Source organism: Rhipicephalus microplus, chromosome 2, assembly GCF_043290135.1.
Source record: "Rhipicephalus microplus isolate Deutch F79 chromosome 2, USDA_Rmic, whole genome shotgun sequence".
Lineage (NCBI taxonomy): Eukaryota > Metazoa > Arthropoda > Arachnida > Ixodida > Ixodidae > Rhipicephalus > Rhipicephalus microplus.
The window spans coordinates 29,926,495-29,952,188 of NC_134701.1; the positions used below are offsets into that span (position 1 = coordinate 29,926,495).

Here is a 25,694-nt window from a genome sequence, read left to right on the forward strand (position 1 = left end):
TACCTCTAAAGACTCACCTCTCCTATTCCCACTAATGTCCAACTTAAGTTTACCGATGTTTTTTTTTTTATTTGTGTCCACTCATCAGTGCGCGAGTCGGGGAATATCTGCTTCATTCATTTATTAGTTTCGCTCGTGTCTCTATTCATATGCGGCTTCAACTTGTCCAACAAATAAACTCATCCATAAATATTTCAAGTTTTAAATTTACAAGTATTTATGCTGAAATACGTCTCATAACGATGCGCCGGACCGACACGTTTTGCTCGGGTGACATGTGCTCTGACCTCGTATGAAAAACCCCAAGAAATCTCGTGTTGCGCCCGTGCGGGTTCCCCAGCAAGCTGCAACTGCATTACCCGCATGGTTCGTAGTGCCGCCACTGCATAAGCGCCAGGGTGTCGTTTTCCCTCTGCGTCGGTCTGACTCTCTCCCGTGACCCTTCCTCACTGGCCGACTCCCATTTTCCCTTGGCGCGCGCGCCCAAGCGTGGTGACCTTTCCTCCTTCCCCACGAAAATCCTGTACCTTGGTAAATTAACTGAGTGGTGCTGGCCGGAGTCACAGTGCGACCGCGACGTGAGCGCCCTGACCGAAATGGAAGAAAAAGGGCAAACAGGGAGAGGGGACCCAGTCGCGAGAAGTATGATGCGCGCGTGCTGTCTGCCCATTAAGCTATTGGGGTGGAAGAAAGAAAAGCAAGAAAATGATCTTGGGTTGGGCCGCACTAAAGCGTAGGAAGCGGTCACATCGAGCTAACGGTGCCCACTCGGTCAGTCGGTCAGTCGGATGCTGCCCCTCATGTCGTGAGTACGTGGCGTCAGAGGCTCGCTGACCGTGCGCTTTTGTGTTCTTTGAAGGAGAAGTACTCATGCTTCGCTGCTGCCGAGACGCAATGCTGGAACATGGCGGATGTACAAGTCAAGTTTAATTTGTAATCCAGTTTATTTCGTTTGTAAGTCAGTTTAATTTGTAATCCACATGCAGTCTGTGCACACAGTGCCATCCTATCACGACAAAACGACACTTAGGTTTTCATAATGTCAAATAGCCATGGGGTACTTTTACAATTCCACTCGTGACGATAACTTGCTGTTTGGGTAAGGTATTCCGTAAGATACATCAGCCACACCACTTGATAGCTTCGAGTTTCTCCAGAAGAAGGCTTCTTGGTCAAGGTGCGTTGTTTTATCGAGTTCCCTTTGTGATTTGTTATCGTTCTCTCAACACCGCAGTAGCAAGCAAGCTTTGTGCCAGAGTCGATTGAAAAAAATGAACTGGCCATGCCATCTGAGCTGACTCTATTCATTGTACTTTCCTGTTTAAATATTTCTTTCCTATCACCACACTTCAGCTGTCGGTGCTATTCCTGGTACAGTTCACACTGCCATCGCAATTCTTTCGAAAGATCACAGTGGTTTCCAACTCCTCTAATTGCATCTTCTGCGAGGGCCATTTGTATTGCACTTACGTTGCGTTTCGTACGTTTGTGCACTCGCAACAATGCCTGGTAATAATCAAAGACTGTGGTAGTGGCTTTGAACGCAACGAGTGTTAAGCACATTGATAGAGTTGAACTTGCTTTACATATGGCGCTGTGTAAACTTGTGTATACAGTGCTTCCATTTGAGCTTTAAGTTGGAATCACTAACTTCGTATGACTTAGGTGTCAAGTCTCTGTAACAGTACCTGCATTGCTAAACTGTAAACTATCAACAGCATCCTCTACATGTTGTTTCTTCGCTGTCTATTATAACGTGAAAGCCACACAAAATTAACGTGACTATAATTTGAAATCGCAAGGTGCTTTGTGAATTTTGAAATGCTTGATCTCACGTAGGCACTTCTACAATAAACACAAAATGGTGCCCGTAGCTGTAGTATTACTTAAGCACTGTTGGGGTCCTGTTACCAGAATAATTGCATTCCGTACATAGTGTTGTTTCAGAAAGTGGGGGCATTCGTTCTTAGCTAACTTCAAGAGTCTGTACCTTCAGCTTCAAGTCCATATTTTTTTTCCCTGGATTCTGTAAAATTTTCTGAGGTGCAGATACATCAGGAGACTTATTTCATTATACGCTCAGCTGTACAGGCTGAACCTTGTGCAGAAAATGACTATATATGATAGAAATACCTGAAAATAGAAGTACAATATCATTAAGAGGGTGTTACGAAGGCAAGGCCTGCCAGTCGTTAGTCGATCCGTTTTTTTTTTTTACTGTATCAGTTTTTGATTCGGCGAACAAACTTTGTAAGTGACCTTGCTTCAAATAATCAAAGTGTAGTTTGGAAACCTTTTTTCTTATTTTAGGGTAATATGGTAAAATAATTGTGCATAGTTCATACTGTTCATTCAAGACAGGAGCTCAAGATTTTTTCATGCCTGTGTAGCAGTGCGACACAACCTCTTATGAGGATCGAAGATTTACAATTTATGGTTTCTGGTGCGGTATTCTTTATGTAAACGAAAGAAAATAAGGGTTCGCGCTTATTTTTCTGTAATAATAACTTGCGCGGACATTGTTTCACATCGTATATGCACAGGACATATACATCCGTGTAAAACATTGACAATAATGGGTCGTAAACATTCACTGCAATCATTTTCATTACTTGTAAGACTGTTGCGACTTTTGCACAAATATCAATATAATCTGCATTTCTCTGGTACACGTATGTCGCACCTGCTCACATAGAAGCCTTTTTTTAATGAGCCCCGCTAATTGCCTTGACATTGATAGTCCTTTATGGAAACCCGCAGCCGTGTGGCTTTTTTTACTGAATTCCTATGACCACTAAGATTACTTGAGGAGCTTTCAATGATAGGTACTTATTAGTCTCTTGTCAGTTTGAAATAAAAACACCCAGTGTGTTATATACGAACGTGTGTTTCCTTATGTGTGCCATTTCCCTACGCGGGTAAAATCACATTCCCTTTTGCGGTTGAAAAAGAATTTTTTTGAAATCTTTCTTATGACATTAAGTGTACAGCATTTATTCTCAGTCTTTTATTATTACGGTGAAATAGAAACGAAATTGTAGCAGTGCTTGTAAAAACGAACCATCAGGAATAGTCAAGAAGATGCCGAGAAAAAGCGCAGCACGTTGACCACCCAGTATACCTTACACATCAAACAGCCACCTACAAAAGCCACCAGTGGTCGAGAAATAAATCTCATGCCTCGTAAAAACGTCAATGACTAGAATGTCTAGAGTAATCAAAGGCAGGACCAAATGTGATGATATGGCTAGCATACCCTGTCATTTCTCTTTCTAACATGCAATCAAGCGTTCATTGTAACTGCAGTCTCGAAGTCAAGAAAATATTGCAGTAAGTGGACTTCCGGTTGAGATTACTTTTCTCGGCTTCTACCTGCATCCATGTGCGTGACTGTTGCCCTTGTCACCTTTCAAGTGAATCTGGTGGCGTGAACAGTTGACTCATTGCTCCATTCTTTTTCGTCAGGTGAGGTACAGCGAAAGGCTTGAGTTGTCCTTTTATCGCTTGCACACTATCATCGGCCGCTTTTCATCTTTCGGTCGCAAACTGATCTGGATGGTGAGATTCATCGTATCACCATATGTTGTTTGCTTCCAATATTATTTCTTACGACGTGCTCGCTCTGGTCATCTATGAAGAAAGGCCCGCTCTCATTTGTCCACTCACGATTCAGACCCAAACGTTTGTTTCCGTCGGAAGAATCAGATGAACTTTTTTTCACGGAATGAGCAAGAAGTCGTGCGCCTCAATCCGGCAGAGTGGTTGGCGTCATAATAGCTATCAGTTGGCATCCCACGCAAGAAGTCCTGATTTCAAAATCTATGGTATGCAACTCATACCGCGGCACATATGTGATGCAGTGCTTTTGTGATAGCTGTCGACTTCTCATAAGTTCTCTACGACTTGAATGAGCTAGGTGAACGTCACAGAAATCTTTTAATTGTCATCGCTTTGTGCCGTTGGAATTCACAAAAAGTGAGGAGGGGTTCATTTTCGACCCTTAGAAAAAAAAGCTGCAATCAGTGCCTCAGGCGGTGAGATTTCTTCATCTGGCATCTCTTTCTTCGCATTTTTTGAAGCAACAGTGTCTTCTCTAAAGAAAGCAATGCTTCCACTTTCACAGATCTTTGAAACACTGAGCAAAGCCGTGCCACTGCCTCCGGTCTAGAGAAACCACTAACCGCATTCAGCTTTGAAGAGTAAATGAATGGCTCAAGGTTTTGAGAGCTATCTAAACGACGCTCTACGAATTGTATGCATCGGATACTGAAAAATGACTTCCCGCTAAGACCAAGAGCATTATTGTCTCCAACAACAACTCAGTTTCTCCGTGACACCATGAGGTCAAGAAAACACTAAGCAGAGTATATTACTCAGAGGAACAGCCACATTTATTGCATGAGTTTCTCTGTACATGTGACCGACTCTCCAGAAGTAGAACGCAGACCAGTGCGGCATACTCCAAGAGCACGTCGACTGTCTGTCACCGCAGAGGCCGACAACGGCGCAAGGACAACTGCGTTTCGTGGCCGTGCACCAATAGTTGACATCATGGTAGTGTAGTGAGTGGTAGTGAGTATTTCAGTGCGGTTCTCTCGCTCGCAAGAGTGGGAGCACGGTCCAGTGCGAGAACCCTGGCTGGGTCACGTGGGTGCTCGCCTTTCTCGAAGCTCTGGACAATGACACTGAGTGACAGTAACCTACTCGAGATGCACGACAGGATACCGTACAGGTGAGTGCCAGTAATCAAGGGGGAAGAGATAGCTGAATCATCAAAATATCCTGCAGAATTATTCTGCGAAATAACTTTTTTATTGTCTTTGCATGAGAAACCATTTACTACAAAACCTTGGGAAAACGTAGGCGTTTGTTTTATCGGCAGCATCGCCTGCACCCTCGAGCTCTGGTGGCCGTTTCATCAGCAAGATATTCTTCAAAATTGTCAAGGCGTGACACATGTCAGGTCGTAACGTCGAACTCGCGTCATGCATATGATGTGCTTTGTAATTTCCAAGACAAGTTCTTAGCCATCTCGCAGTCATTTTATATATTGAGATACGTGGAAATCCGCATGTCATGCCATAGGTGCATTAGGTAGTATTAACACTACCAAGTTATCAAAGGTGACGAATGTTAAGTGATTCACTCAATTTCCATTTATATGCCAGCGCACCATCCAATCCCGTTTTTGTGGCCTTTCTCTTCTTCGTTTGTTTCCGGGTGCACTGTTGTTTTAACTATAATAACAGCAAACTAAACGATGTTTTTGTGCATTCACACGAAATCTACCTATATAAACTCTAAGCTATATAGCATATATAGCATATATAGCGCTCTTAAAGTACACAACATTGATCAGCACCTTTGATGGGTCTGCTTCATTGCTGATTCACTTGAGGCAGTTTGCTGCCATCAACCTTACCTCTGCTCTTATTATGGTCAGGAAAGAAAGAACCCACACGGCACCGTTCAAGACCATCTGCAGATGATTTCCGGAAACGACGTTTTGTGCTGTATTACCAACGGCCATCGACGAGGAAAATGTGAACGTTGCAGCTTCTTTTGTGCCCGCCGAAGCAGCAAGACCACTCGTCGATCTGCGCAACAATTAAACCAGCAGGCCAGCCGTTTTTTACTACCTTCGTTAGCACTGTGCAAAACAACAGCCCGGTAACCAATGCAGTCTTAGCGAAAACCTTCCTCCAAGAAACATTGGGTCATACATCTAAATGTCTCAGCACACTCGATTACGAGGTTGTCCTCAACGGTGGCACGAACTTTCCGCGGGGTCGAGTACACAACGAGGTGTGGTCTGCACCCATTCTATGCACGCTAGCGAACTTTCAGAACTTTATTTTGTGTTTGTGTATGTGTTACCATATATGCATAAACATATTGCTTTTTTTATTTCGTGTTCTTTTGAAGCATTAGGATTCTGTTTCTTTGAAGCGAGGCATTGTCATGCGTGGTTCTTTGTTTACTTTTCAGGGAGCTTCATCGCCAAAGAACTGTTGCCATCACTCGGTGCAGGGAGCGACTATATATTAGAAAACCAAAAGGTTATTTTAGACGGTTTCTATAAGTTTGCGTGCACAACGCGAGCAGGTGGAGATAGCGCGAGCCAAGGCGAATTGCCAGAATGTTCAATCAAAAGTGTGTAAAGCCGAACTGTTCCGCCTGTGACCAGGTTACCAATAACCAATGCCTGTACTTGCTGCTTCGTAAGCACACTTTTGTTCAAATCCTGTGCTGGTTATATCCAAAAAACTATGACTAAAATGCCCACATTCCTGGCTCTTTAAGCGGAACTGAATTGAGAATGTAAATCTGAAGGAAAATGTAAGCTGCTGCGTACAGCGTTGTCTAATTGATCAGTGTATACTTTGAAGCGGCAAAAGTCTTAAATGAGAACTAACAGACAGATGTACCAAAAAAAAAAAAAAGGTGACGGGCAGGTGCCATCATCGTGTTGTCTTAGGAAAGCGTAGGAAGCGCTTCCCTTTTCGTGCAAGCGTTACGTGGTCAGCGCCGCGTGATAAACGCTACTGTCCTTAGAATAACTTATGTATGCTTTTTCTAGTAAAATACGCACATACAGAGAATATACGTGTTAATATAGTGCCTCTGATATGCGTGATATTTGCTTTTTAACTGACAATCGCACAAGTATGAACGGTTGATTGAATGATATGCGGGTTTTAGCGTCCCAAAACCACCATATATAATTATGACAGACGCCGTAGTGGAGGGCTCCGGAAATTTCGACTACCTGGGTTTCTTTAACGTTCACCCAAACCTGAGCACACGTTCCCACAACATTTCCGCCTCCATCGGAAATGCAACCGCTGCCACCGGGATTTGATTCCGCGACCTGCGGGTCAGCAGCCGAGTACCTTAGACACTAGACCCCTGCGGCAGGGCCAAGTATGAACGCTGAAGCTTGAGCAGCATTGGTGGGCGCTGCGGATAGGGTCAGCCGTTTGGGATATGCGCTGATACCGTTTAAAGTGCACGGTGCCGTTAAAGGTTGACAAACAGACAAATGGGCATACATACATACATACATACATACATACATACATACATACATACATACATACATACATACATACATACATACATACATACATACATACATACATACATACATACATACATACATACATACATACATACATACATACATACATACATACATACAGACAGACAGACAAAAATATTTGCGTCGAAGGTCCCCAAGAAAGATTTAAAAAAAACTATCGACCATCTTCTCGAAGGAAACCCTGATGAGATGCGAAAAAGCAGCGGTGCGCATGGCGTTGACCCGGTTGAAACGGGCCTTGACGAGGGTGCTGGAAAAAAGGGTTTAACTCGGTGTAGCGTTTACTCGACTAATTTGAAACGCAAAGTCAAGGAGGGGGGGGGGGGGGGACGCGTTCAAGCCTCTTACGCTCGGCTTCCTTGACTAACGTGCCGTCGGTGTTGATTGACGTCGCCATTCGCGATCCCGCTGGTCGCGGAATCTAATCTCGGCTGCGGCGGCTGAATTTCCTATGGAGGCGGAAATGCTGTAAGCTCGTGTGCTCAGATTTGGTTGCACGTTAAAGAACCACAGGTGGTTGAAATTTCCGAAGCCCTCCACTACGCCATGTCTCATATTCATATCGTGGTTTTGGGACGTTAAACCCCACACATTCATCAATCAAGCCCTGGTATACCAAGACTACATATATTTTTTTGGGTTGGCTGAATGTTTATGACAGCTTTAGCCAGCCAAAAACAAGGGGCCCCTATAGGAATAGAGGCAGACACACACAGCGCTGAACGCACAACTAATTCAAGCTGACTTTTTTTAAATTAAATGTATGTAAGGAGAGGTTGGTGTCAATACGTGTCGCAGGCTACTCCTCTTGTCTTGCAGAAAAGTCGACATCGCACATTTTTTAGCAAACACATGGCTATACATATGTACATAGCACAACAGTTACACAATGAGTTCACGTTTTTCAACACTGATGTTTACACCACACAGAAATGTGTCCACAATACGCTAATTTAAGTGTTCACAGAAAATGCGAAAGTTAAATAAAAATGTCTAAGGTGATCTTGTCGCCTAAATACTGAACTGTTTTCAGAAACGTTTCCCCAAAATTGTCGTGGTGAAACACAAAAATACTGTTATGAAACATGCCGGTTAAAAGTGAAGTGCATTTGTTTTTTTTTAGTACTTTTGAACTATTTCTGAGTCCTCGAAAAAGTGAACGACTGCACGCGCCGCAGTGGCCTGTAGCTAATCTTTTGGCCATAGACCCAAGATTTTTGTAATTGATGGAGGCCGCTTATCCAAAGAATTGGGAGCCGAATTCACAAAGCTTTCTCTTTGGCTACGCATTTTCTTAGCCAAAAGTTCTCTTATCTGGAGGGATTACTATAGCGCGGGTATGAATTTAACCTATTCGGCACTTAAGAGGGCAAGGAGGACACACGATAGCTGATGAAACGACAAGGAAAGAAAGAAGTGTGTGCCGATAATATCAAGGTAGCACGCAAAGCGTCTAGCATCGAGAGTATACGATGACAGCCAATGATTTGCTGCATCTAAGTTTCAGTTCCGCGAGCGTCTGCTACAGCGCTTACGGGATGCCGCGTACGTTGTAATAGGCGTTTTGGCGGGCTGTGCAAAGCCAAGCACTCGCCTTTCATCAACGACTGTAGCTAAAAACGAAATTGCTCGATGGCCTTAAGTCATCGAGCAATCCATGCACTATCTCGCCAAGTACAAGTAAACAACACTCCAGGTGTACCACATAAATGAAACCACACATAAATCGATGCATGCAATGTTTGAAAATGTGCCTCGAATGTCTTCCCATATTTAACGCGACCAGTTACCTTACATTTCATTGAAGCTGCGCTGCTACTTAACTAATTCGGTGCAATCTAGCACGGTATAGTGGTGAACGTAAGGGTGTTTTGTACCTATAGTCAAAGGTAGCCTTTGTTACAATATTCTTATTACAAGACACATGAGCGACTTTGGTGCCTGCAGACGAATTGTGCAGAAATAGATAACAGCTGTAATCAAATGAAATTGTGAGCGCAATTTCGCTGGTTCCATGCACCGCAGCATTTTTATAAAGCCGGAATGCGAGAACGTGCATACGCTTACGCTTAGGTATATGTCTACGTAAAATGAGGGAGACTCGTCGGGAGGTGTCTCAGTGCTAATGCTTTTCACAAAACACGGTGCAAATATTTCGCCCAGCGTTGTTTGAGTGCGCAAACAAAGCAAGGGACGTGTATACGAGTCTTGAGGTCGAGAGACGTTATCACACGTGCGAAAAGGATGAAAAGAGAGAGAGACTCTCGTTTCGGCTTCGCGAAAGCTTGAAATTGATAGATAATAAAGACAATTTTCTGGCCCAGCAGACGTCAGGGAAAGTCTCCACAAAACAGGGTCAGATGCTCGGAGAGCATAAAAAAGTGGAGTACGCGATATATGAGAGTGACAGCCACTCAGAAAGCGAGATGAAGTGTGACTGTCCTTAGGTGTGAGAATCAATGCTAATTAAGAGAGTTCAGTTAATGAGCCAAAAATTTCCTAAATAACGATAATGAAAGCAAACTGAGCATTCATCTAGTGAAAGTGACACTAGTGACAGTGAACTCATAATAGTTGATTAGCGGTGTCACAGGCCGATATATATTTTTATTTTCTTATCTATATTTGGAAAACTATGAGAAGGTAGCGTACGTTAGAGCCGGCTATCCCAACGTCATGACAGTAATGTACAAGATGAAATAGCGCACGGTTATACAATCACACGTGGCGGTTTCTATCTTCTAGTAACCTTGGGAAAATGCATTCTAACTATTTTTTCTATTTTTGATAAAGTTTCACGGGACGTTTTTGCATTTGGCTTCATTCGAAGGAATGACGATATATCAGCAATAAGGCGAACACAAGCACTGCTGCAGTGGACGAGCGGTTACAGCGCTCAACTACAATCTAGGAGGTACTTGGTTCGATTCGCAGAATCACTAAGCACTTTTTTTTTTTTTCAAGAAGTTGCCCGGCCTGACATTATGCGTGGTGACGGGTACTAAGTTTTTGAGAAGTAGGCTTTCGCACTTGCTTCTTTCACTCCCCTTTTGACCCAAAAGCGCTGTACTGTGCTCCTTCAAAAATTAAACAATTCAGGGTTCATAATTTTCTCCTCCATCCTCTCTTATCGCAAAAGTGTCCAGTGCTGAAATACCAATATCATACCTGGTATATTACTTTTCTCGTGTTTGGATATTCGACCAGCAATCAGTCTTCACGGTGTTTTGAAGAAAATCTACACATGCAGTGAGCTAACTGCTTGCAGCCAAGTTGACTGCCTTTGTAGGGACACGCTTTCGTGATAATTTGGTGGGCATCATCACATGCAGCAAGACCAAAGAGCATGGACAGTTAGAGCTGATGCAAACAGAGTGATTAGTTTGTGTCTTCTCTCCCGCTATTTGTCATGCTGCACGCTTCAGTGTAATGTCGCTGTCAATGGTTAAAATGAACTATAGCAGTTAATCGAGTTCTGCTGAGAGGATCCCGTATTGTCCAGAATGGAACAGAACAATGGCAATTTGATTTGTGTGATAAAGAGATACCCTGCTTTTGGCTACTAGAATAAATTTCTAAACTGAAGTTTATTTTTTATTAACAACAGTTCCAGTGCAGATGAAAGGTGCATGGACAAAAATCGTGTATTCAGCTTGACTAGGTTTGTGACCTTAATTGTAATTGCGAACCGGTATCACAGTATGCATAAATATCACACACATATACAACCACGGGTGAGAGCTTGCTTATTCTGATTAAAATTGAAAGGTTGAAATCGACATATTTAACCAACGCAATGTGTACGAGATATGCCATGTAGAGTAGCTATGCTCGAAACTAATCTTCGCAGGTTCGTTCCATTTTACCCAATTTCTTGCCCATGACTGTAGGTTGGTAAATGAAACTTCTTCGAACACACATATTCTGTGTAAGGTTACATTTATTTTTATGCAGTACAAAACAAATTGAAATGTATAATGGCTCAAAAGAAAAATAACTAGAAACAAATTCAGCCAAATCATTACCAAACTTACTCACCAATGATCAACGGATTCTCATTTAAAAGATACATGCATACATACATACATACATACATACATACATACATACATACATACATACATACATACATACATACATACATACATACATACATACATACAAACATACATACATACATACATACATACATACATACATACATACATACATACATACATACATACATACATACATACATACATACATACATACATACATACATACATACATACATACATACATACATACATACATACATACATACATACATACATACATACGTACGTACATACATATACGCACACACACATATACATATGTACACCCATACACACATAAATACTCTCAGGTGTAAATATTAAAATGAATGGCTATAAAACAACAATTCTAATACACTCATTTTGAATATACTACAGAAAGTAACTTACGAGAGATATCCACCGGCACTGTTATGTCTAAACACGGTGTTTCTCGAATTATCTCGCAAAAGCTTGATGCATAGTTTTCTGCTGCTGCCCTGTGACAAGCAGTTTTTATAAAAAACACAAGAATAAAGCCCTTGACAATGTCATGCTAAAGAAAAGGGCTGTGCATCAATATTTTGTACATGTCTGCAATATCACTCTGTTTATTTACATAGCTTGGCTCATTCACAACTCACTAACAAAGCATGTTAGGACACTTGGGCTGAAAGTTGGCACAGCACGAGTAAATTCCAGACAAAACATGAATAATACAATTATAAGCTACTAAGCTCCTTGGTGCAAACAGTGTTTATATTGACAGCTATAGGTGCCATTTCGTTTCCCCAAAACACTTCTCAAAAGTAGAATCAACTTTATTTAACTAAAAGTTTCTATTCTGGCGCGTCGTGGTGGCTCAACGGTGGAAGCGACTCTTTCGGCCAAGAAAACAAAGACCAATTATTTTTCCAGTTTGTGAATTCACCCCATGCTAACATTGAGGCAGCTGGTAAGAGTGCTTTTGGGGAGAGGAAACCACCACATTCCCACCAGTTGTGGCCTTGGGTAGCTACTTCACTTGGACAAAAATGATGAAAAACACTCCTCAAGAAGACTTCAAAGTTTGCACATCAGCACAGTTCCCATACAGCTGTCTATTAGTCTGCTTGAAAAATATTGAGTTTACTGGTAGGCAAAGACTGTACACTATGTGAGGTGATGCTTCCGTGCACTGCATGTATGTCTTGCTGCTGGCCTCAACAGCGATGTTGCTCAGCACATATGTGTAAAATAACAACTAATACTATGCCACTGCAAAGTAATTATATGTCATTTGCATGAAACAGGGACCACAATATAAGAACATAACAACATTTGCCTTCACAAAGTTAAAAAAATGTAAATAAATTTCCACAGAGTTTTCACAGTTCATCTGAGGATAGTAATATTGATTGTAAACACATTCTTACTTCCACTAACAAACTATTTTAAGATGCCAGATTCAATATTAGAGTATACCAGCACTTTTGTAGGGCTAAACAATTGTACAGGCACCTAGAAAAACACAAGTGAATGCATGGTATAGCTACATATAAAAATAAGTACTTTTATTTCTAGTCTGAGTAGAGCTGCATAGATGATAAGTCACCTGCATTACATTATGAACAAACCTATCCGAGCAAAGTATACATTTAAAAAGTTACACTTACACAGTAGATAAGTAGACTGTTGAAGGACGGACAGGCAGTGGGATAATACCCAAGCACTAAAATCTTCTGTTAAGATATACTAGGAGTAGTGATGATCTACTTCCTTCCAAATAAAATAATCCACATAGATTCACTTCCCAGAGCTTATACACTCATGGCATCATTGGTGCTATACAAATGAGTGTACACTGAAGGATTACATCGACTAAGTACATGATTACTGCATCCATGGCTTTACTTCTTGTACTACAAAGAATGCAGACACAGTTACCATTGGCGACCATGGATGCTGTGATTTCTAGCATGTAAATGTAGAGGCACGCAGGCAGTTAACACACATGTTAAAAACTTCAGCTCAAAAATATTTGCCCACTAACACTACAGCAGCCTTTAAATTAGTGTCATAGTTTGGTATCTTCCATGCAAAATTTAAATAATTTTGAATGCAAGCAAATGAACTGCTGAATAATGCACTGCTAAGAAGTTAAGCAGCAGCTGCTCCTGACATCACAATGTGCTCTTTCTGCTGTTGTAAACTTTGAGCAGGAGAACAGTCACTGGCAGTCCCTTTATACTTATTGGTCTTCTGTGCTCTGTTCTTGATACACTGTACATGACCGTGGAGCACCAAACCCCTTGTTTTATTCTGGAACTTAGAAAAATACAGATCATTGTTACAACCATGCTACATGCAAGAGTGTATAGTTGCCAATTATGTGCTCATATTTACAGATATTGTATTTTCAGAAGCCAATGACAAGCCTCAACACACACACACACAAACAGTGAAGACTGAAAATATGTTTAATATGATACAAGAGCAAAACTACAATGTTATAGATGAAGGCATGAAACTTCTGCCAGACATAAAAAGCCAATAAAGTTTCTTCTATTTTGACTTTACACTAGGTGCGAGAAGCAGACCACAAATAAGTTCACTAAGAAATACAAGTTAGACTGCATTACAACGCAACAGCCAATGTTCCTAACTTTAAGGCTGTCTAACATAGCCAGCTCACTATACTGCGTATAGGAGCAAATGGGCAGTCTAGAAGACACAAAGAACTTGTGGATTATGAGTGTGCTTGTTGCTGACATCTATTATTCTAAATGAAAAAAACCTTTCAAAAATGCACTTCATCAGGGGAAATAATCATACGCAACAAACACAATGGGCTCCCACAGGTGCCACCAACACTCACCATTATTGTTGATACCAGTGTCTTGCCGGATGGATATGCTGCGTCCTGCACAGAACACCAAAGGAGCGCTCCATGACTTGGATTGCATGTGTGCTAGCTGCATCGCTCTGCTGCTGAAATAGGCTACCCACAGACAGAGAAATGAGAAGCCATGGCTTTGAAACACACTGAACGTCACCTTTAGAGATCAACAATGCATACTTAGGTCAGGTACAATTTGTAGAAAAATATATATCACTATGCAATCGTGGTGAACATGTTCGGCTGAAACATAAGCAACAGCACTGAGAGATAAAAAGCTACATTAGGTAAAAGATGCAGTTACTGGCCCTATGTCATCTGAAGCTTCTTCAATAGGTCTTTCTCCTTACAAGTTGTAAACAGCCAGGCAATTTTCACCCACTTGATATTTCCTTCCAGAGCACTTGATCCACAGAGGGAGTCACAAGCTCGAGAGCTCAATAAGGAATCAAAGTATTTGTGCTCGTTTCAAAGCACAAGCTTTTGAGCCTCAGATTATTGGAGTTTCATTCATAAGCTGCAGGCTTTCAGCTTTCAACATTCTCAATTATCTTGCAATTTAGTTCTATAAATGTTGAATAAGAATTATGTGTAAGAATACTACAGGTATCCACTGAAAGCAACCATGCTTGGGTTTTCAATTTGTGCACAGTAAGTGGTGTTCACGTAATCGTATGTATTAAAGAAAAACTAACCTTGCAGCCAGCCGTTAGCCACTTTTGTGCGCTCGAAGCTCCCAAGCAGATCGCAGTCCTTCCAGAGGAGGCTGCCATGCATGCTTCCACGCCCCATCCGCTGAATGATAACAGCCCCAGCAGTGACATAGGCTTGCATAGTTAGGGAGAACGCGTCCTTCCTATTTTTGTACAGGTGCTCCAAGTAATGATGAGGATTGATGTGCCAGAATGTTCAACAGATGAATCACAGGACCTTAACAAACCAATCTCTGCGATCTGTGAAGAGCCAAAAACGAGATATTTAAAAACAATCATTAAAGCACTTACTTCTAATACTTATTTGAGGAAGCTATCACTTCGTTAATGTGACCAAAATCTGCTATAATCACTTTGAAATAAACTGAAGCCTCATGTAAAATTTACGTACCGCAATATATATGTCCTACTGAAGTATAGTACTAGCACAGTGGTAATCGTCTATAGAACTAATTTTCCAAAATAACAAACATTTTTTAAGTGCAACCTGGCTTCTGAAAAATAAATTCACATTAACTTTCCAACTATCAAACGTGGTCAATCGACAGGCCCAACCTCATAATCAAAGAAGAGCTCACTTGTATCAAATCACAAAAAACTTTTTATGTATTTGCTCCATAATATATGTATGTATATAACAGTAGTAGTATATTTTTCATGCTTCAACTTACCATAGAGAAACATTACATCTGATGGGCTTAAAAACTTGCACACGTTATAGAACTGCATGAATTATAGCACTGGTGAAATTTAGTTCTGCAAGGTGAACTCACCGATGGCAGCATTTAGTAGCCGTCGGTGTCATGAGGAACCAAGTACGGCCAACAGGCAAAGGGCATCTGCTGACTGGAAGCGGCCAATGACAGCAATGAAGGGCTGGCCAGGCGTGCACGTCCAATGATAAAGTGTAAGAACTGGCCATGACCGGCTGTTGTCAAGGCTCTAGTGCCGTGAAAAACGATGGCCAGACGAACTCGGAAACCTGTAGTTAGGCGATATTGGCCTACAACTTCATCCAAAGCAAGGCACCGGTGAAATCTTTGCTTTTTCTGGGGGCCGAAGGGAAGCTTGACGTTCACGGGTTCTCGCTGCCACATAGAACTCTCAAGTTGTTACCGAAGAACAGTCTAGGCGCGCTTCCAAAGTAACACGATCCACAACAGAATGTAGCATCTCGCAGTTTTGGTTGATCACATCACAGCGCTAGGACTATGGTTATCACAAAAAGGAGAAGTGATGACTTAATAAACAAAAGCGCCAAGCTGCCCCACCACAACTTTGCCGGGCAAAACAGTTATCAACGCTGTCTTTCAATTTTCGGTCACACGAGCACAGCTTGTTCACAAGTCTTGGAACGTCAACACAGCACCACTGTTCACAACGAACATCGTTTCACTCCCGAACAGTACATTGCTCTCAAGTAAATAGAAGCGTACGGGTTAACTAGTGGCGAAGCAAGAACCGAGCGCGTAGTTCATACGTTTCCGTACGTACTTGGGGTCACTCAAGTAACGTGTCAAAACGCTGTCAATCCGAAATGTCGCACAGCACCCAACTGAGAGACTGGAAAGTCAAGCGAACGAACTGTTACCGGCACACAAACACACATTGCAGGCTTCTCGAGTGCTAGTTGCCGTCGATACATCGACGCCGATCCCCGCTTGATAACCACACCGACGCACAGGCTTCGCTGCGCTTCACCGTACACCATTGCACTGCCACAGCTTTCCGCGCTGCTCCCACGCACTGAAAGAGCTGCTGTAATCACAACACATCCGGTCAAACGCTGAAGTAACTCATGCGAGAAGCATTTGCTGAAAGTCACACCGACCGATATGCTGTTTACGACGCCATGTTGTTTTCGACAACTGCACCGCACGTAAGAGAGCTCTTAGAAAGTACTTGCACTATTTTCACGGCGTGAAAAAAATTTCTCTTATGTGCGAGGGGGGTGATATGACGAACAGGACAGGCGTGCCAGATGAAAGAAGTGTTTTGGCAACGTCACGGAGTGAGCTGATGTAGAGGGTATTGCTTCACAACCAATCACAAGCTGTGCCTGTCGGCCAAGCCGTCGTCTGCTCGCGTTTGTCGTCTGCTTCGATCAGAGCATGCGACAGGGGATTCGCCTTCGCAACGCTATTATTCTCAGGTCAAGTGGCCGCTGCGTCGCACAAAATACATGTCAGTGGCTCGCTCTACCTTTGAATGATAAGTTAAATGACTGGTAATTAAATGACGCCAAGTTAAATGGCTGGTAATTGACGCAGTGATGAATTCAGCCAAGGTTTGCTCCAGAATTGTGAGGGTTTGCATATTTTCGGTGTCATACAAAGTTACTAGGGTCATTTTATTCCGATTGCTTGCCATATTATCATGGTCCATATCGGTGTCTGAACAGTGAGGGTGAAGATGCATGATTTGTTTGTAGTTCCATGCGTAATCACGCGCACCCCTAATAGGCTTTGGTTTACAAAGCCTATTAGGGGTGCGCGATCTGGAACAAAGTACGCTTTGTTCCAGATCGTCCCAAAGTGTATCGACAGCTGTATTTCAGAGATCGCAACCATTGGACAGTTAGAGCCAATGAAAGTACACTAGAGCACAAACTTTATGAACCCCTCACTGAAAACTTCCTCTCATTTTTATTTCCAATAGCGTGCAAAGAATGTGCTCCCATTAACCTCTTTGGTGGTAATTTCCACCAATGAGGCAAGGGTCTCGAGTCGCACTTTTAATTGGATGAGATGGGGCGCAACACAACAACATAACAAATAAGGTTGATCCTATGTCATGTCGCGTTCGAATGCACCGACCATTCACGTATCACATTGGTTTTCATCCAACCACAAATCTTTACATGCGTAGTTTTATGCCATTGACGCCCAATAGAATTCTTCAATTACTGCGACTTCGAACTTATTGGACGGTGGTAGTTGTCAACACCATCCACTGCGTACAAGGGAAACAACACGCGAAGCTCAAAGCGCCGAAATAAATAAAAACGCACCAGCAGTCATCAGGCAGCCCTTAATGGGCGTGAATTAACTCAAAACCAGCCAGGGCACCAAAGTATACTGCTGCGGCAGCAGGTTCTAAGTAGCCACATTGTTCCTAAGAGTGGTCCGGACCACTCTTGGGATTTTCTCTCAGACATGCTGTTTTTACGCACAATTTCGCTTCGTGAATCCACTTACGAGCACTTTTCAGTGACGTAAGCAAATATAGCAACTGCATCACCATCGCTGACATGTTCCCGGGCAGTCACAGCGCGCTTTATTTGCAGTAGCCAATGTGACAACTATGGCCTCTTACGACGTTTTTTCGTTTCGTGAATCGACTTACGCAACAAAATTTCTCTTGCGCAAAAATGTTTTCGTAAGTGAGTTTTGTGAATCTGGGCCCAGGTTTTTGAAACAGGTTCTTTTGAGGTACGTCATGATTTTTACAATGCAGGAGAATGTGCTCCACGTCTTCTTGAGCTTCTCCACATGAGCAGGTAGGACTGCCAGCTTTCCTTATTCTATACAGGAAAGTCTTCGTGTAGGCCGTACCAAGTCGAAGGCTGTGGATGACTGTTTCTATCGATCGGCTAACCTTTAGCGGAATATTAAATTCTATATTGGGATGAATGTTATACAACAGAGATTTTTGAACCAGGTTTTCTTAGGCAGTTGACAGCTCAGCTTATTTATTAGACACCGTACATCGCTCATCGATAGAGGTAACAGGTATATATTATTATCCTGACGTGCTGCTTGTGCAATGTGATCAGCTATGTCGTTTCCTGTGATTCCACAGTGGCTTGGCACTCACAGGCACATAATGGTGGGGTTTGAATCTTTTGCTATAGCGTACGTCTTCTGTATTTCGTATGCGAGCTAACTAGCTTTGTTGTCCAAGCTGCATCTTTTTAAAGAAACTAATGAGGACTGTGAGTTACTGGTAACTACCCATCGAAGCGGATCTGGCTGTAAACATATGAAGCGTAAAGCACAGAGTATTGCATAGATTTCTGCCGTTGTGTTTGTGAAATAGCTGAGGTTAAAAGCTTTTCTCGCTTGGTATGCAGGTACAAAAAATGCCGACGTAGAGCTTTGATTCAGACATGATTCCTGGGTATACACGTGAATATAGTCTTCATAATTGGCATAAAGGTCTGTTAAAGTTGATTTCTTTATTACAAATACGGGCATATTATTCTTACAATTTAATGCCGGAATCGAAGTTGTATTATCTGGGCCAGAGAGTTGCCATGGTGGGTGGGATGCACATGGAGACCTGTATTCGTGCCTAGGCAGTAAACTCTTGAATTCTACTATAGTTTTATGTATTCCTGCAGCTAATCTTTCCTGAATGGCTTGATATAGGGGATGATTAGCGTGTTGAGTTGCCAACCGAAGATATAGCCGGCAAAATTCTGTAAATCTCATAGCATGGAAAGTTGGTTGACAAGATTCCGCAATTACTAAAGCACTGGCAGACTCTCGCGGTATATCAAGACATATAAGAAGGCTTCTGGCCAACAATTTTTGAATTCTCACCTCTAAATTACGTGATATCTCATATAAAACCGGGGCAGAGTAAGCTATTCTCTTTTAGAGTTGATGTCATGAACTGAACGAACTCATTCAAGCAGCACTTTCAGCTGAATAATAAATAATTGTGGGGATAGTAACTGCACAGGCCATGGATGAACATGACAAGTTATGGGCACTAGTCGTCATTGGGCTAATTCTTATGTATTAGAAGCGCACTAAATCGACGCAGCGAGCAATGGAAAGAAAATTGGTGGGTGTAACCTTAAGACACAAGAAGAGAGCAGAGTGGATTAGGAAACAAACGGGGGTTAAGGATATTTTCGCGGGTTATAAATGACAGGGAGTTTATTTAAAAACACGGACAGTAGGACTTGTAGAGACGCTCTCAGAGAAGGCCGCTAAGATTGTCGTCTTCTTCACTCTGCTGCGCTGCGCCTCTCGAGCAAATCCGCGTTCTTCGTTGTCGTCGCTATCTCGCCGCTAAATGCAGCTATGCACGTGGCAATATCATAGCTGAAATCAAGAAGAAGAAATGGACATGGGCCGGGCATGTAGCGCGTAAACAGAATAACCGCTGGTCATTAAGGGTAACTAACAGGATTCCCAGAGAAGGCAAGTGGGTTAGGGGGAGACAGAAGGTTAGGTGGGCAGATGAGATTAAGAAGTGTGTGGGTATAAATCGGCAGCAGCAAGCACAGGACCGGGTTAACTGGCGGAACATAGGAGAGGCCTTTGGCCTGCAGTGGACGTAGTCAGGCTGATGATGATGATGATGATGATGATCATGATGAAATATTTGTAGAAGTATTCAGGCGTTGCAGTTATAGAGTAAATGTTCTTATTGATGTTATAGTCTTTATTAGACAGTTTCATATCACTCGTTGTGCTATATTTTTGGGGTGCTATGCAGGATGACTCGCGCTTATCGGGCAAACGCGCTCGCTCAATCCGAGCTCACTGTACAGTGGCCATGACATCAACACAGGGCGGAGCGCCTGATAACAGCGCTGATAAAAAAATGGCGCCGGATCTGCATGGTACATTGCAAATGCCGTCGACGTGTCTGGAGAGAGTGAGCAAAACATTTATTTGGTGTTCTGCGCACGAAAATTGGTGAATGGTATTCTGGAGGTGCTGCGTCAGAGTGCCTCTAGCATGCAGCGGAAGCGAACGAGCGCATCGAGGCACGTGAGCCACGAGCGCCATCTGGCAGTTACTTCCAAAAACGAATGACGGCCTGCGCGCCTGCGGAGCAAGATGCGTGCCATTCTCGGAGGCGATAAGGTGTAGAACGCAAAGCGGCGGGCAGGTGCCACCACCGTGTCGTTTTAGCAAAGCGTGTTGTAACACTTGCCTTTTTGAGCACCACGTCGCACTGTCAGCGCAGCGGGATTAACGCAACGGTCCTTATAAGCACTTGTGTGTGCCTTTTCTAGTATAATGGCACACATACAGAACATCGACGTGTTGGTATGGTACCTCTGATATGCGAAATGATTGATTTTTAAGTGACAATCGCGCAACTATGAACGCTGGACGTTGAGCGATATTGGTGGGCGCTGCGGATGGGGTCAGCAGTTTGAGGTATTGTTAAGGGCAGAGAAACAGACAAGTGTGCAGGCAGACAGAGAGACAAACATTTTTCCGTCGAAGGTCCCCAAGAAAGACTGTCGTCTTTAACATAGCTTCAAGAACGCGCGTGGCGTGAGAAATGCAAGTTGGGTGTTCATGGTGGTCATGAAAAAAGGTAGTTATTAGCCACATGCGTATACATCAGCGCCGCCACTCAGTCAACGTTTCAGTGGTGCAGGAACGTCAGCTTGTTGGTCGACCTATCTTTTTTGCCAACTCAACATGCCCTTACCACCAGCGTGTTCGTTGGCGTTTTTCATCTTTCGGGCAAGCTTTTTTGTTCCACCAGCAGCATAATAACTTCCTCTCTTGGAAAGAAGAGAGGATGTAGACGTAGCACTTTCGTGCTTCTAGAATTGCTTCTATCAAATATTGCAGATAAATATAAGGGCAACTTGTCACCAGGGGTGTTCGCATCATAGAGCCATAGATGGGGTTCCCGTCCGCCTTATCAATCAATTACGTAATGGAATTAATTAATTGAACTGCTGAAATCCTTAGAAAAGTGCTTGAAGGAGAAGAAACTGCCACACACTTGGCGGAAAAGTAGAATGAACTGATTTTCAAAGGCAAGAGAAAAAATGCTGACATTCACTCGTATGGACACCGTTACTCATTACAACTGTGCTATACAGGTTGGCAATGCAGGCAGTAAAGTTGAAAATTGAAACGTGGGCAGCGCGAAATGACATTTTGAGACAACTTCAGAATTTATTCCGAGTTGACAGGTGGTTAGACGATAACGTGTTTCTTCTTACTCAGTGTATACAAATATCTAAAGTAGAAAACAGGTCCTTATACGTAGCTTATCTGGACATCACTGGGGTGTATGACAACGTTAATCAGGAAATTTTGTATGACATATTGAAGCAAGTAGGCATATGTGACGACTGTATACTGCTTTTGAGAGAAAAATATCGAAAAAACACAGTTTACATAGAATGGGAAGAAATAAGTAGCAACGACAGCGTTGAAATTAACAAGGGGCTGAGACAGGGTTGTCCTTTGTCTCCACTGTTATTCATGTTGTACATAGTGGGTGGGGATAAAAAAGCGCTAGAACTTGGCAACATTGGGTTTATTCTACCACACAAACAGGCTGGCGTGATGGTTCAGCAGATGCTTTCAGGTTTATTTTATGCGAACGATATTGTCCCATTTGCGGACAGTCAAGACGACTTACAGCGGCTGGTAGATATATGTAGAAGGGAAGGCGAGGCTCTAGGACTAGGATTTAGTGCAACGAACTGTAGATTGATGGTATTCAGTGATCACGAAGACCACGCAGTCTCAATATAGGGCCAAGAAATATGGAGGGTGAGTACAAGTACCTCGGAGTGTAGACAAGCGAGGGACATATATTGTCACGTGCTTTCTCAAGAAAGACGATGGCAGTTGTGCATGTGCCACGAAGGACTACGAAATAAACGAAAAAGAGGAACTCGCTTGCGCGTTCTAGTTAAGAAAGATCGACCTCCTTCTGGTGTCTCAATATTTGTGGCAAGACCTCTGTTTTGACGTCGTAACACTGGTGGAAGTGCTGGAGCCTACAACCGGATGCAGGACAGTCTTGCTCGGACCCGTTCACCTAGTCCAGAGACCCAGCCCCTCGTCACGACTCCGGTGCACCGATTCAGCCGGTGTCTACTAGGCCTAAGTCCGGAGTCCGCACCTGTTCCGCCTCTTACCAGCATGGCAGCGCCTACCACATCCACGGCTACCCTTCCATCGCAGACCACTTTTCCCTCGCAGGTGACTCTTGAACATCCTCGCGTTCCTGAAGTTTTCCATGGGAAAGAGTTCGAGGATGTCGAGGACTGGCTCGAACAGTTGGAACGGGTCACTCTATCTAACCTCTGAAACGAATAGCACAAACTTGGCCGTGCAAATTTTGCCCTGGAAGATGGCTCTCGCACGTGGAACGAGAACCACGAGGCTACTTTCCGATCTTGGGAAGATTTCCGTCGAAAGCTCCTCGCCACATTTTCGAACACGGACCGACGGGATCGCGCACAGACACTGATTGAGGCTCGCGTGCAAAAACCCAACGAAGCAGCTGCCATGTACGCAGAGGGTATGATTCGTCTGTTTCGACGAGCTGACGCTGACATGCCCGAGGCGAAGAAGGTGCGTCACCTAATGCAGGGTGTCAAAGAACCAGTGTTTGCGGGCCTCGTATGAAATCCACCTACAACAGTAAATGAATTCATAAGAAAGGCGTCTGTCATCGAGCGCGCACTGCGACAACGATACCAACACTTTGACCGCCTGCCAAACCACACGGCAGTAGGTGCTGAAGCTCAAAGCACTGCCGTATGTGAACGTTCTCTGCGACAAATGATTAGGGAAATACTGCGTGAGGAACTTCGGGCCCTCTGCGTTCCTCCTACGTAACCGCACGTCGCATATGTTGCCAAAATCGTCCGCCAAGAGTTGAGGCAAGCCGTTACACCTCCCGCGCCAAGTCCTGAGTCACATCCAGCGAGCTACGCTGAGGCGGTCCCTCGTCCTCTACCGTCATTTGTGGCGACACCCTTCCAGCCACGACCCGCGGCCGTACCTTAATGGCAACGGGATTCCATGAGACGACCACCAGTTCGCCGAACTGACTTGTGGCGCATGGCCGACCGTCGACCTATTTGCTTCCGCTGCAGAGAACCAGGTCACATTGCCCGCTATTGACGTCATAGCGATTGCGGGTTCGGGAACTTTTCTCGTCCCGCTTTTTTGCGCTCTGAAGACCATCGTGCCCATGATGCCGATCAACTGTCGACTGGCCAAGCAACTACACCGGGTCGCTGGCAATCTCCATCTCGTGCGCATTACCCTGACTTCCCTCAGAGCTACGCGGACGTCACCAGAGGCCGTTCACCTAGCCAGCACCGGGGAAACTAATGCTGCGACCTCCGGGGGCAAGGTTGCCAATCGTCGAGACACCGAAATGTTCCCCCTATCATCGCAAGAAGATATGACGACAACCACGACAAATACTACGACGAATACGACGAGGAATACTAATGCCGGTGAAGTTATACTTGCTGATCTTGGCGTTTTCATTGACGGACATCATGTTACAGCACTGATTGACACTGGCGCAGACTTCTCAATCATGCGACAAGAACTCGCGGACCACCTTAGAAAGGTCAAGGCACTGTGGACAGGGCCGCACATAAGGAGTGCTGGTGGTCAGCTGATGACTCCCACGGGTAAATGCACCACTGGACTTCGCATTGGGGATTCTAGCTTCGTGGCCACTTTCATCCTGTTGCCGGACTGCTGTAAAGAGCTAATTTTGGGCATGGATTTTCTTCGAGATCATGGCGCTGTTATCAACATTCCTCAACGTATGGTGACGTTTTGCACACATCCGTATGTCGACGACAGCAACGATGAACTACGCGGCCGTTTGCGAATGGCCGACGATGTGACACTCCCACCGAGATCCTGCTGCCTTGTGTCTGTGTCCAGTAGGTGGCCTTCCTATAAAGATGTGATAGTGGAGCACATAGTCGCTCTTCTGCTCACGCGAGGCATTTCCATCGCGAGAGGCATCCTAACGCTTACTGGTGGACAGGCAGAAGTGCTCCTCACAAACTACAGCAACGAGCGCCGTCAAATCCAGAAGGTTACCGCAATTGCCTACTTCGACAATATAGACCAAGCCGGGGATTGCTATGCTTTGAAACCAGACTACGTGACTGTCCCTGCCTCGACAACTTTGTCGGTGGACATCTGCTCACGCTACCGCCCTCTGATAGGCAGCGCTTGCTTGGTCTTATACACCAATTCGAAGACTGCTTTGCGCCTACGTCATAGGTCCAGCGGACACCATTGACCAAGCACTGCATCACTACTGAAGACAACACGCGACCGATTCGGCATCCCTACCGTGTGGCTCTGAAAGAACGCGAGGAGATTCAGAAGCAAGTCCAAAAGATGCTCGTGGATGACGTTATACACCCTTCGAAGAGTCCTCGGGCGTCCCCCGTGGTTTTGGTCAAGAAAAAAGACGGCAGCTTGCGTTTCTCTATTGATTATCGCAAGTTGAACCAAGTCACGAAGAAAGACGTCTATCCACTGCCCCGCATAGAAGATTCACTCGATCGGCTGCGTCATGCGCGCTATTTCTCTTCAATCAATCTCCGAAGCGGCTACTGGCAGATAGAAGTCGACGAGAGAGATCGTGAAAAAACGGCCTATTTGACGCCTGATGGCCTTTACGAATTTAAGGTGCTTCCTTTTGGGTTGTGCTCGGTGCCAGCCACTTTTCAGCGTCTCATGGACACCGTACTATTGGGCCTGAAGTGGCAAACATGCTTGGTCTATCTGGACGATGTTGTTGTATTCTCAGCAACATTCGAGGAACATCTCAGCCGTCTACTCACCGTACTCCAAGCCATACGCTCGGCCGGCCTTACTTCAAAACCGAAAAAATGTCATTTTGGTTTCAACGAACTCGGCTTTCTAGGCCACGTCGTCAGTCACGAGGGTGTTCGACCTGACCTGGCCAATATAGACGCCGTAGCGCAATTTCCTGCACCACGTGACAAAAAGGCTGTGAGACGCTTCTTAGGGTTGTGCGTCTATTGCCGGCGATTTATCGAGGACTTTTCGGATTTATCGAGGACATGCACAAACGTACGTACGTATCATCACTTTGTCTATCGCGTTCTTCGTTTTTCGTTGCGATTTTTCTATGACTTCAAGGTTCTCAATGTTCCTTGGAACACTTTTCTGATTTTTGTGCGTAAGATGAAGCTGAACAAAGTC

General features: G+C 44.0%; 1 protein-coding gene and 1 long non-coding RNA gene across 2 annotated transcripts in view; one reads left to right on the forward strand and one right to left on the reverse strand.

Moving 5' to 3' along the window:
• The first annotated feature begins 2,243 nt into the window (after positions 1 to 2,243).
• The window catches only part of Sh (Potassium voltage-gated channel protein Shaker), a 535,670-nt gene continuing 512,219 nt past the window's right edge, over positions 2,244 to 25,694 (forward strand). Inside the window, exon 1 of the mRNA XM_075886345.1 lies at positions 2,244 to 4,732. Within this exon, the coding sequence (XP_075742460.1) occupies positions 4,680 to 4,732 (53 nt within the window). The 5' untranslated portion in view covers positions 2,244 to 4,679. The remainder of the gene's footprint in view (positions 4,733 to 25,694) is intronic.
• Positions 12,599 to 16,948, reverse strand: LOC142796193 (uncharacterized). The gene is made up of 3 exons (XR_012893607.1): positions 15,525 to 16,948; positions 14,734 to 14,991; positions 12,599 to 14,140 (listed from the first exon to the last, which is right to left on the reverse strand). It is a non-coding gene; the product is annotated as an uncharacterized LOC142796193 (long non-coding RNA).